The 13,592-nt window shown below is 45.4% G+C and overlaps 1 protein-coding gene across 3 annotated transcripts in view; it reads right to left on the minus strand.

Moving 5' to 3' along the window:
• The window catches only part of LOC109289221 (inter-alpha-trypsin inhibitor heavy chain H3-like), a 153,358-nt gene that overhangs the window by 32,716 nt on the left and 107,050 nt on the right, over positions 1-13,592 (minus strand). For 2 of the 3 annotated variants that reach the window (XM_019505211.1, XM_019505210.1), the window contains exons 18-19: positions 5,659-5,772; positions 3,713-3,917 (exon numbers count right to left, since the gene is read on the minus strand). In XM_019505211.1, the coding sequence (XP_019360756.1) occupies positions 3,713-3,917; positions 5,659-5,772 (319 nt within the window). The remainder of the gene's footprint in view (positions 1-3,712; positions 3,918-5,658; positions 5,773-13,592) is intronic. The other variant, XM_019505212.1, reaches the window with a different exon arrangement.

A 13,592-nucleotide genomic window follows, 5' to 3' on the forward strand; every position in this document is an offset into this window, starting at 1 on the left:
CCCTGTGCTATCAATGCTCCAAGATCCCAGCCCTGGACACAGCTACCCACCCTGCCTATGTAGCTCCCAGCCAGTCTCCATGGAGACCTTGGGATCATGGGGCATTGACAGTGCAGGCCTATAGCTAAGCTGCAATCCACTCCCATACATCTTTGCCCACAGAACCACTGCCCATCACAGATTGTCACTATCCCCATGTACTCGGGGCCAGGATCCACGTGGATAGGGCATGTGGCCAGGTAGACAGGTTGGGGCCATGGGTAGGCAGGCAGCTGTGTCCAGGGCTGGGGTCTTCAGGAGGTGGCAGCACGGAGCTGGGGTCCAGGGTAGAACCACTCTGTGGGCAGGATGTCCACTCCCTGCACATCCTGCCCACAGAGCCCACGCCTGTTGCAGGGCCCTGCCAGGAATAAATCGCAACTCTGCCCTAGGCCCTGGCCCCGCACTATCACCACCCCAAGATTCAGGGGTCTCCCTGGCCACGCCTGACTGTCTTGCTCCCAGATGCCGTAGGTGAAAAGCTGCAACCTGAGTCTTGGTTGGGTTGGCGTGAAGCTGGTTCTTATTGTAGTAACCTGGGAGGTTGCTCAGTGCACAAAATAACAGCTGGAAGCCCAGATCCCCATTGACACATCATTCACAGACAATGAATAGAGCTCTGAAGACCAAAGCAGGTGAAATTTTAAAAGGACCATATTTAGCTCCAGGAGAATAAAGTAGACCTCCACAACTGGCTTATTTATAAAATAAAAATAAGGAGCTGGAATAAGTTTATAGAGGAGTTTGGATGTTTCATTTGGGATGTGTGGTGTGTAGAGTTGTGTTTGCAGTCTCCAGGCTGTAGTGCAGAGTGGAAGGTTCCTGAGGGCTGTGGGTTTTGACTGGGGTGTGCTCCTGCTGGGACTTAAAAACCCCAAGAAGTTTTTGGCTAGAGGGTTTTGCCCCTCCACTCAAGGTCAGAACTACTGTCCCAGTTAGGATCAGGAAGGAATTTTACCACACAGATTGACATAGACTGTCAATCTGGCTGGCTTCCTGTGCAGTGGGAGGTATGGTCTGCTTTCTTGGATTTCTTGAGCGTATGTGCCCCATTTGGGATCATAAAAGAATTTCATCCTGCAGTCAGATTGGCATGGCCCATGGGAGGGTTTGACCTCCTCTGTAGCAGGGGTATGGTCCTCTTCCCTGGATTTCTTCAGTGTGTTTTTAACAAACTACTTTGTATTCTTCCAGTGGCAGGTCATTGACAGTGCCCTCATCTCCTTTCTTTATCTGTGACAAATTTAAGGATGTTTTTGATTTTTTGAGCATTATAGCTGGCACTTGTGCACAAGGATTGTTTGCAATGTTTTTTAAAATAGGCTAAACAAACGCTTGTCTAGGATGGTTTAGATAAGGATGATCCTACCTTGAGCAGGGGGTTGGATTAAGTCCCTTTCAGCCCTACTTTTCTATGGTTAGTTGATCAGGGCTTCCAGACACAGAAGCATGCCTAGAGTTCAGATGCACTCCTGTGGCTGGAAATGCTTACAGGCTGACTGGTACTCCTAATAATGAAAGCACACTGGAATCAAAGGAGAACAAGGCCAAGAGCTCTGACCCATGGGAGCACTAGGCTACCAGCTTGCTACTTGTTGGTGCAGGGGGAGTCCAGGATCATTAACCCAGAAATAGGTTGTAATTGGGATCTGATCCCCATACCTTGTGCATGCATTTGTGGCATGGCAGTTGGGATTGCGGATCAAATCCCATTGCAACTTTAATTGAATATCTGCTAGGGGCCTAAATTTTAATAATGAAGAAGCCATCTTATCCAATCAGTGTTTACAGGGGAGAAGGAAAAGAGATGCTTGCTTAATCTGATGGACCTTCTGGGAATTTGCTGAAAAAGAATCTTCTATTGCCTCTAAACCAGAAAGTTTGAGAAACTTTTTTGAATACTGAAGTAGAGTGCAGTTTCTATGAGATAACAGTTAAGAATAAATTTAGAATGAATTCTGAGAAAAAAAAGAGGTTGGGGTGAATCATTAAACAGGTTACACAGAGAGGAGGAAACACAGAAGTTGGATGTTGACTATGAAATGTAAAATGCTGCTGGCAAATTGAAGAGAAAAGAAAAGAATGCAAGACTCCCTTGTGGACACTGACTTGGGATAAAAGGAGCACTGTTGAGGGAATATAAGTATCTGCCTTTATGTATACTACAGGTGATTGGATATTTCTTTAAATGTTAAATTTGTTATTTAATAAATTGGATTAGTTGATAATGTGTTTTTTTAAACTGCTCCAAATTATATTGTGAAAATTTTAAAGAGGTAAAGAAAAGGTGAGAAAAATGTAAGTGGTGAAGTCGATCTAAAATAATTGTCTGATTCTCCACTGCTTTGTGTCTTGGATACTCATTTATGCCTGCGCAAACCTGCATATAAGCAACATCCATTCTGATCTGATTCTCATTTTGGATTGGTATAAATTTGTGGCACACCAAGGGTGAGTCCAGTGGAGAGCCAGCCATTAAATGTTTTATTGAAATCTGCTAAAAGTAGAACCATACCTATTACTCTATAAATATGATAATATCCATTTCTGAAAAGGTGTTTTTACAACATATATTTTTGTTTCTGCAGACTGGAACTATTACATTTTATATTATAGGCTAAAGCTATCTAATCTCTCTTCACTATTTCATTGTTTTACCCTTGCTCACTCAAACAGTCTCTAAGAGCAAATTTTGCTCACAATAATTATTGTAAATCTGCATTAATTTATTATTAATTAGTGTATGGACAGACATGTTTATACCAGTGTAAAAACAGAGCAGACAGATGATGCAAACCCTCAAAACTAAAGTAATTTTGTCCAATCAAGTGAAGAATTATCGCTGCAAAGACCAGGGTAAAAGTCTACTAGTGTAAATTTAGGTAAGGGAAGTGGAGGAGCCAGTTGATCATGGAAAGCAAGCAAGTAACTGTTTTCCCAGCCTCTAATGCTCAGGCAGAGTAACGGCAGCCCACCTTGGTATAAGCTGCACATCTGTCAATTACATATCCTGATACAATTTATATTAGTACACAAAACTGATTTAAGTCACACTGAGGTATGCATTAGTGGGTGCATGTACACGTGCAATTAATGTCAAGGGATAAACTCTGAAGCTGTTTGAGCCTGAGCACACTGCTTCTGAGTGCAGCGTCTACACATGCCTGAGCAGGGGTGGAGCAGGCCTGGGCTGGCAGTGAGCTCCATGAGTCAGCCCTGGGACCGGGGTTGTGGAGGGGCTGGTTGGGACATGTGTGGAGCTCTGTGGCTAGCTGGCAGGCCGGAACCTGCCCCCTGCTGCCTGGGCTAACTGGGTGCAGTTTAAATGTGCATTTAAACTTCAGGTAATAACTCTGCCAAAAGAAAGCACAGCTTTTGACAGCAGTATCTTATGGCGGAGTTAATTAATTTACTGCACCTTAATACCAGTGCGCATGTACACAGTGACAGTTAACTGCGAAGCTAATTAACCTTCACAGTAAAGCGCACGTGCTGATGCACCCAGTTTGTCCACATCAAATCTTGTACAATTTGAACAAATATTAGATTTTTTCTCTCTCTCTTGCATTTTCATACAATATAAATTTTGAAAGCATTTTACTCTTTAGCAATCAATCATGTTTTTAATCATATGAAAATTCCTTTATGAGTCTGGTTTTTTTATATACTTTACCCTTCTTGTTGCAGGTTGACTGAATCAAGCCAATTGAAAACTGACTTTTCATTGCCATTCTGAAGGGTGATTTTCTCAGGAGTTACTGTTAGTTTTAAATCTAGATGCTTATTTGCAATCCCAAGTTTTCCAAAATAGGTGTTTTGGATCTTAGCCTTATTGCTTGTCCTTTTATCTCCAATGAGCTGTCCATTGACAGTGATACCTAATACAAAAAATAAGAGCATTCTGTTCTACAAATAGAATCTGGTCAATAGACATGAAGGAATAACATGGAAAAAACAAAAGCTTGAGGAAACAAAATGGAAGTTCCAAATCATACCACAGGTATGTCCTATAATTATGTAAAGCAATGGCAAGTCTGTTGAATGTGAACTTACTTTAATGGTTAATTCCAGTAAGCACAAAAAATAAGGGCCCTGGCACAAGTTACCTTAAAAACATCTTAAAGGCATTTAAAATGAAAATGGTCATTAGTTAACGGGTGTTAAACTACCATTAGTACCCTCTAAATGTTTTAAAGATAAGCCATTCAAAAGGAGGTTTATCTTGGAAATATTTTCCCTATGCAATAACCAGGGTATTGTTTGAATGGTCTGGGGAGGTAAAATGCTTTATTTTCATTCCATCAGCATCCCAGGATGCACAGCTCTCAGCTGCTTTAACCCTTCCTACCCTCCAAAACTATAGTGGTTCTCCTCCCCCGCCTTCTGCTAAGAGTAACTCTGAGCTTAATTGCAGAGATACCATAGAGCTGGGGAAGCCTGCTTCCCCCAACTGCATGTTCTGGCTGCTCCATTTCAGTCCCAGCACAGAGCCCAAAGATGGCTGCTTCTCTGGGGCCCTGTGCTCTGGCCTAGGCTCTGCTCTAAGCAGGGAATAGCCTCATCGGTTTTAGCTGGAGTACAAACCTAGAGAAGCAGACTCACTGAGGCTGTGCACTAGGGCTGTAACTAATGCAGGTGCTGGGAGAGCATCTTAACAGCTGCTGGATCCTGGAGCTGAACCCAGCCGCAGGGTTTTGCACCAGGCCAGGACAGCTGCCCCCCTCCCGCCAGCCAGCATGACCCCTGCTGCCCCTTACCCCACTCCCTACTCCAACCCAATGCCAATTCACAAAGACACATGCAAGATTTTAGTCCTTTAACTTTTTAAATCTTTTTTTCACTTCTTTTTCTTTATTCCCACTGCCCCCCCCTTCTACTTTAAACACTTTTTCAAGATTTGTCCCCTCCCTCCTCACTTTCTGCTCTGGCTGGACTTGCGCTAGAGGTGGAGAAAGGGCAGACCTCATGTTGGTTTCTCTGTCTCCCAGTTACATGCCACCCACCCCCTTTTCTCCCACCACAGGGGAAGAATAGAGCCTAGTCTACTCCTCTGCTTCCCAGCCCTCTAGCTGCAAGTCACAGTCATGCAGGTCTGAAACAACATGAAGCCTTTGCATGAGACTGTTCTAAAAATGCAGTAATTTTATGACATCACAACATTCCACAGATTTCTGACATTATATAGGTAATCTATGCCAAAGCCCTAAAATTCTTTTTGTACTTGTATTTCATCAGTTTTTGTGTTGAGGGGGAAAAGTTTGTGAGTTGTTATTCTCAATCACTGATTTTAAGGCTATTCTAGGTATTCCATGCAAGGTACAGCAAACAGAATGACTTATGTAAACTACCATTTAACTTCTGTTCACTGGACCAAATTACACTTATGCAGTTTCTTTGTCCAGTAGGGCTATACATGTTCATTTTGCTCCTAAAAGTAAACATGTTTACACAAACAGTAGAAGTGACCTAGTCTTCCTTTGTTGCAGCTCTGCAACTCCCATTAATGCTAACAGAAGTTGCAAGTTCCCACTGTACCAAAAAAGGGAAAGATCTATAAATGCAAGGCTCTAAAATTATATAAATATTCTGTTTACTGTATTTAAAGAATAAAAAACTCACCTGTAACTGGGTCCGTTATTAAATTTAAAACTGCACCTGGGTTTTCATTGATATTAAAACAAAGAGCATCTTCTTTCTGTGGCACTGATATAATGAAGTGCGGATCTCCATCAACTGTAAATTATAATGACTAGCATTTATGGCTGCACATGCTCAACGTTCTATACAAACATTCATTAGTCAAACATTACAATGTCTCTTAGATGACTTACACTATCCCTTTAATAGACTGACTTAAATCATAATGAAATAGTGATTCCAGAATGAAAGAACAGCCATATTTAGCAGTGGCTCTGGCTAATACCATCATATTTTCTTGGTGTGTAGAGATGACAGTGGAAAAAAATTGGAACTCACTAAAATTATATAAAGACACTGAGTCTTCCAGGGGTGTCAGCAAAATGATTTTGCTGTGATCTATGTCCGGTAACAAGACAATTTTGTTTTGGAAATATATTATTCTAATACAAAAGGTCCTTAGAATTAAACAAAAGAAAACAGTTGTGCTTCATGTTTTAGTTAATAAATTATTTGACTCCTCAAGTTATTACCATAGATAGAACAATATCAAAACCAGACCCAAAGATGTTAAATTGTTCAGCAGTGAAAGACTTGGACAAAGAGAACCTGGACACACTACCCATTGTTTTTCCAAACTGAAACCCAACCTACCTTCTTAAAAAAACCTGAATAATCCTGGGTTTCCCCATCTTTAAGTACAATATCTTACACGGAATTATGGATGAATTAAAGCTGTGTAAAATCAGTATAATACACCCCATTAGTTTGGTGTACTGCCAAGAAAGAAGCAGTAGATTGGAAAGCTTTATATGTTTACTCATAGATTTGACAGTGTTATAATATTTTCTGAATATGAATCCTTTACATTTTCTAAGACAATACAAAAACACTACAGTACAATTTCTAAAATCAGGTACAGTCATGTGACAGGCACACCTAAGGACAAGTTTCATACAGCTTAGTCCTATGCCCAAGATATCAATTCACAAAAACCCTATCATCCTTAGTTGCTCAGGCCCCATAGGAACCTGATCTTTTGCCAGGAAACCTACTTAGGTGCCTAAAGTTAAACTGCTTTGTATGCTCGGAGACAATGACTTCTTACCTGGCCAAAATAGTTAGGTGTTTCTCTCTCACCTAAGGATGTTTATGATTCATGAACTAGGTATTCCTAAATTCTTGAAGGGATCTCATTCTGGCACCATGAATCCTGATTCCCTTTTAGCACAGTGATCTGGTTTCAACTGGAAGGCTGGAGGGCTGTCATGTCCCTAGCCTTGCCAGTCTATTGGCTGGTGGTTAAGGAACTCCTCTAGAAAGTGGGAGCTGTGGTGTTGTATCACCATATACCTATGTCCCTTTGTGAAACTTGGCTTAAGCCCTTAGCTTTAAGCAACATATAAAAACAAGGCTGTCAATAAAAGCTGCTGGTGAGAGCAGGAGCAAAGTGAGCACCCTTGGAGCAGAGAACAGGAAAGTAAAAATTATTGTCATGTTTAGACATAGTTATTATATACAAGTGTATATTCTTTTCCTGGGTGTACAGGCTATCAGAACTTTCACTAAAACACATATTTATTCTACTACAACCCCAAGTATGTATATTTAATAGTGCATATTTGCGGAGTTAGTTCATAATAATGATGCTGATGCATAAAAAGGCATACACTGTATTTGCTATATTTAGTTCTAAACAGAAGTAACCTTAGTTAGTGGGATTGCCTCCACAGAAGATACATAGTGCTGATGATGTGGGATTTCATTTATCCAAAGTTATTTGAAAGCTTTTAATTGGTGCTAGCCATTTAGCATTAATAATGCCAAAAGGCAAATATAGGAAAAGTGTGCTACTGTGTACAACCCATGGTAAAATTATTTTTATTGACCATGTGAGAAGCAGGTTCCATTTGAGGAAAAAAATTCAGATCCAGCAACTTGTTAAGATTAGCAATCATTAACTGCTTAACTATGAAAAGTTAAAAACATACAAACTCTTCTTTGACAAAAGCCTAGTTCTGCATAACCTAATGATTTTGCTACTGACCTCTGAAGACCTATGGTGTGTGGCATTATTCCCTGGAACAGGCTAAGCATTCCATCTTTTTGTGGATCAAGGAAAAAGCTGCTAAATCAGCATGCTCCAGATGAATCAACTGTAAGGGAAAACTAATCTTGATATAGTCCTCAGTTCTACAATTGAAAAATGTTGTTGTTATATTAAGAGAGTCATAGATCGATAGCTGTAGATGAGACTATAGATGACTGTGGCTGATATACAACCAGTTTGATAGTTGGGAAAACTCACTGTTGAACCTGGCAAACCTCACCTTTTGATTCAAAGTGTTAAAGAAGAAAAATCATGCAATGCTAGCACATTTTGTGAATATATCTTTGGCCCCCTCTACAAGTTACAGGTATTGCACAATTAACTGGTTAATTGAATAATTACCTGGGCTAGGGATAGACATTCAAAAAGGCTGAGCCTGAATTGATTCAATCTTTGCAGGTTAGTCTAACCTGCAAAGATTGAATTGATTTGCAAGTGGATAAACATTCACTTTTAAATCAGGAAAGGCAGGCACATGCCTGCAGTGGATCAGGCTAGAAGCTGGAGGCCACTACAGCGAGCCCTCCCTTCCCTCCCATAATGCTGAGCTGAGGAGTGGTGTGGCCAGGGCCTGGCAGGAGGCTATGATTAGGGAGGGATTTAAATAACCACCCTTGCCTACACAGTCTCCAGCTGACAGGGCTCCCAGCCACTGGGGTGCACCATGTTCAGTGTAAAATCCTCAAGGCCCCAGGGATTCTGGCAGCCATGATACTCAGGGTCCAGGAGTTTCCCATACCCCTGAGCCCTAAGGATCTTAGCAGCTGCAGTCCCCAGGGTCTGGAGGATTGCAGTGATCCTGTGTCCCCAGGGGTTTCCCATACCCTTGGGGTGCAGGGATCACCCTGCAGTGATCTTCTGGCTCATGGGGTTTCCCCACACCTCCAGGCAGGGATCACCCCTGTGGTGACCCTCCAACCCTGGGGGTTTCCCCATACCCAAGGGGGTGGGGGAGATCACTGCAGCAGTGATCCTCCAGCCCTGGGGTTGTGTGGGGCAGCCCTGAGGCTAGAAGCCCCTCAACAGGGAGCTTCCTGGTGCAGGGCTTGCTCCCCCTGCACCAGCAATAAGGCATGATGAGATCTAATGCATGATCCCATAATTGCACCTCTTATCATGGATGTGTGGCATGGCAGGAGGCACAATTATGTGAATCACACATTAGATTGCATTGCGCCTTTAGCTTGATGTGTAGAAGGGGCCTTTATGTTTGCTTCAGCCTAACCAAAAGACCTAGTTACTGAGTCTAGCAGACAACCCTCTGACAGAAAGTACTATAAAGAACATGGGGAGGACCCCATATCAATACTCACTCTTAAACTGAAAATCATTATCAAATCCTTTCTGTACCAGCTTCAGGAAAAGCTGCTTGCATTAATCCCATTTCCCACCTCAAGAATATTTTATATGTTCTCAAAGATTTACAAATAAGGTAACCCTGGAAGACCCACCACATCCACCTGTGGTATTCTTACTGAAAAGCTATTAGGATTCACAGAAACCATTCTGAAGCCACTTAAGTTGCAGCAAGATAAGACTGAGGGGGGATTGAATAGCAGCCTTCAACTCCATGCAGGGGGGTTGCAAAGAGGATGGAGCTGGACTGTTCTCAGTGGGGACAGACAACAGAACAAGGAGCAATAGGCTCAAGATGCAGCAAGGGAAGTTGAGGTTGGATATTAGCAAAAAACTTTCTCACTAGGAGGGTGGTGAAGCACTGGAACAGGCTACCTAGAGAGGTTGTGGAATCTCCATCCTTAGAGGTTTTTAAGGCCTGGCTTGACAAAGCCCTGGATGGGATGATCTAGATGGGGATCGTCCTGCTTTTAGCAGGGGGTTAGACTAGATGACCTCCTGAAGTCCCTTCCAACCCTAATTTTCTATGATTCTATGACTTGTAAGTTGTAAGAATAAGAAGTTTTCTATAAGACCCAACACTTCCTCAATAAGGTCCGGAACATCAACCAGCTCCCCAAGAAGGCCATACTTGTAACCATGGATGTCACCATCCACACTAATATCCCATGCCATGGAGGCATACCTGCCTGCCTGAAATACCTAGACGAGCATGGACTACATTCAGAGTTGCAATTACAACACATTGCACAAATCATCCACTTTGTCCTCAGCCACAACAGCATACCTTTCAGCAATCTCAATTTTCAACTTTCTCCAAACCATGGGCACAGTTATGGGTACAAAGATGGGCCCCCAAAATGACAACTTCTGCATAAGCCACCTGGAGGATGAAATTTTAGAAAACTGTACCACCAAACTGGCATTATATAGGTAACTGTTGATCCTCCAGATCATGGTGTATGTGGAAGAGGTACAGCCAGGTGCCTGATGAATCCACCAGTGGCTGACAAGTCCAACTTAACAGCAACACAGCTTGTTACAAGTTTCCAACATGCGAGTCACTTTATTTCATTTTGGCCAGGATAGATTGGGTTGGGGCATAGCTTTTTTAGCACAACTTTTCTAGGGTCTTCCTCCAGAAAGGCAAACAGGCCACCCTTGAATAGGGCTTCTTGGATGCCTTGGTAGCTGCCTCAGGCTATTTATGCCCCTTATGGAGTCCTGAGACCATCATGTCAACAGCTTTGATATGTACACCTAGGCAAGAGTATGGAGGAGTGGAGGTTGCCTTAGACCTACCATCCCCGCTTGACTATTGATACAAAGGCCAAACCAAGTCCAGATGCTCAGTTTCTCGATGGTTGCAGCTTCTGCCAGAGAACAACACATAAGAGCTGCTGCTGACTGCCTAACACCTCAGCGAGGGCATGTTTCTGTCAAGGTGAGGCCCCTTTACCTTACTTCAACAAAGAAATATCCACAAGGCAGTGAAGGCTACAGTTCTGAGACATCCTGTGGCACCCTCATTTGGCAGTGTATCTCCTCGCTCCTTCCCCTGACTCGCCAGCCATGACTTGATGGAACTGTAACTGAAAGGAGGGGTTCAGTGGTGTTCCTCCCCCTGGCCCAGAGATGGCAATACTCACTGGCTCATCACGGTTGCTCCTGGGGCTCCACCTCCCCTACACCCCATCCACTCACCAACCATGAGGATCTTTGTGCTACCATCTCAGGGGCCAGGAGCCAGGAGTGGAGAGGAAGGAGCTGGGCACATGTGCATCCCCGCATACACATGTGCCCCCTTACCTGACCAGTGGCGGCAGCGGAGGCAGCAGCGGAGGCAGCAGTGGGGGTAGTAGCAGCTGATGCCCCTAAGGTAAGTGGGGCAGAGGGAGCTGGCACAGCTGAGCAGGATCCCTTTTAGCCGAGCCAGCAGGGAGCCGCACTCCTGAGCCGCATGCGCAAACAGAGTACGCAAACAGGCGCGCTCTGTAAGGGTGCACTGGTGTTTACACCAGTGTTCATGCAGGTGGGCAAACAGGAGGGGCCGGAGGAAGTTACAGGCGTGGGCTAACAGGAACAGGATGCGTTTTAATACGGACAAGTGCAGGGTGCTGCACTTGGGCAGTAGGAACCAGCAGCACACTTACACAATGGGGAACTCCCTACTCGAGAGCACGGAGGCAGAAAGAGATCTTGGAGTCATTATTGACTCCAAGATGAACATGGGCCGACAATGCGAGGTCATGGTTGGCAGGGCTAACCGGACCTTGTCATGCATCCACAGGTGCATCTCGAGTAGAGCCAAGGAGGTGATCCTCCCCCTCTACGCGACGCTGGTCAGGCCACAGCTGGAGTATTGTGTCCAGTTCTGTGCGCCCCATTTCAAGAGGGATGTGGACAATATGGAGAGGGTCCAGAGGAGGGCCACCCGCATGATCCGGGGACAACAGGGCAGACCCTACAGTGAGAGACTGCGGGACCTGAACCTATTCAGCCTCCACAAGAGAAGGCTGAGGGGGGACCTGGTGACCGTCTATAAACTCACTAGGGGGGACCAGAAGGGTTTGGGGGAGACGCTGTTTCCCCTAGCGCCCGCTGGCATAACAAGGAGTAATGGGCACAAGTTGATGGAGAGGAGGTATAGATTGGACATCCGCAAAAACTACTTCACAGTTAGGGCGGCTAGGAGCTGGAACCAACTTCCAAGGGAAGTGGTGCTGGCCCCTACCCTGGGGGTCTTTAAGAAGAGGCTGGATGCCTACCTGGCTGGACTCATTTGAGTCCCGTTTCTCTTTTTGGGGTTTTTTGCTGTTCTCCCGCCCTGGCGGGGGGTCGGGCTAGAAGATCTACTAGGTCCCTTCCGACCCTTAATCTATGAATCTATGAATCTATAAGTCTTTGGCAAGGGAAAGGCGAAGGCACCACACCAAAAAAAAGAAATGGTACTGATGCGGAGTGCTGCTAGGGCCCCTGCGCAGGGGATGCCGCCTACCCGGGGCTTCTCTGAGGCCTCCACCCAGATGGAGCCCACAGGTGAGCTGGCATCACCCTGCCCCCTGGACTGTGGGGGATGCCCAGCAGGGCCAGGGGGGCAGGGAATGGGGCCCCCACACCTGTCCTGCGAATGCCTGTCTTAGGGCTTTGGAGAGGCAGGTGAGGGACCTCCAGGAGGAGGTTAGCAGGTTGAGGGGGAGCAGAGAAGCAGAGGATGAAATTGATGGGTATTTCCTTTCCCTGTAGGGCCATGCACCAATGGGAGAAGCACCCCAGGAGTGCCTTCCACAGTGGAATGGCAGAAGGTTCCCTCCACAGCCAGGGCTGCTCACGGCGGTGCAGTACCAGTTCCCTCGGTCCAGCTGGGGAACAAGTATGAGGACCTGGCTACACTGGAGGAAGAGGAAGGAGAGGAGGAAACCTCTGGAGAGGAGGCCAGTCCACGCACAGAACAGGCTGGAGGCAAGCTGACCTGGAGGAAGAGATGCTGAGCGCTCATCATAGGTGACTCCATCCTGAGAGGTACAGAACGTTCCATCTGTCGCCAGGATCCCTTGACACATGATGTCTCCTGTCTACCCGGAACAAGGATTCAGGATGTGATGGAGATGATCCCAGCCATTATCTGGCCCACTGATTACTACCCCATGGTCCTAATCCATGTGGGTACTAATGATGCAACTAGGAGAAGCCCAGATTGCCTGATGTTGGACTACCAAGCTCTGGGGGGAAGCTGGAGACAGGGGCACAGGTGGTCTTCTCATCTGTCCTTCCAGTGAGCAGACGTGAACAACGCCATGAGACCTGCTTCAGAGAGGTCAACTTGGGGCTTCAGAACTGGTGTCTCAAGGCAGGCTTTGGCTTTTTGGACCACACCCACACCATAGAACAAGAGACATGCTTGGGTGGAATGGGCTTCACCTCTCCCTCAAAGGTAAGCGTGTATTCTTTTTCAGGTTGGCTGATCACCTCCGGCGGGCTTTAAGCTAGGCTTGTCAGGGGAAGGGGAGAATGAGGACAGAGGGAGCCACGGAACACCGAACCAAGACTCACCCACAGCCCAGCCAAGACAGGCGATGAGCACAAGAAATACCCAGGTAAGAGACAGGGGCCTGGGTAGTCCTGGGATTAGGGGGATGGTGCATGCACCTTCAGGAGGCCTTAAATACCTCTACACTAATGCTCGTAGTATGGGGAACAAGCAGGAGGAACTTGCCCTCCTGCTAGCTAACACAAACCCAGACATAGTGGGGCTCACTGAAACTTGGTGGGATCTAATGCACAACTGGGCAGTGAACATCAAGAGCTATAGGCCGTACAAGAGAGATAGAACAGGGAGGAAAGGTGGGGGTGTGGTGCTCTACATCCAAGAGCAATACACATCCTCAACAAACAACACTGGGTCAGAGGAGGGGCAGACTGAAGTGCTCTGGGTCAGAATGCAAGGGGG

This window comes from Gavialis gangeticus, unplaced genomic scaffold, assembly GCF_001723915.1.
Source record: "Gavialis gangeticus isolate Ggan-Ray unplaced genomic scaffold, GavGan_comp1, whole genome shotgun sequence".
NCBI classification, from domain to species: Eukaryota; Metazoa; Chordata; order Crocodylia; family Gavialidae; genus Gavialis; species Gavialis gangeticus.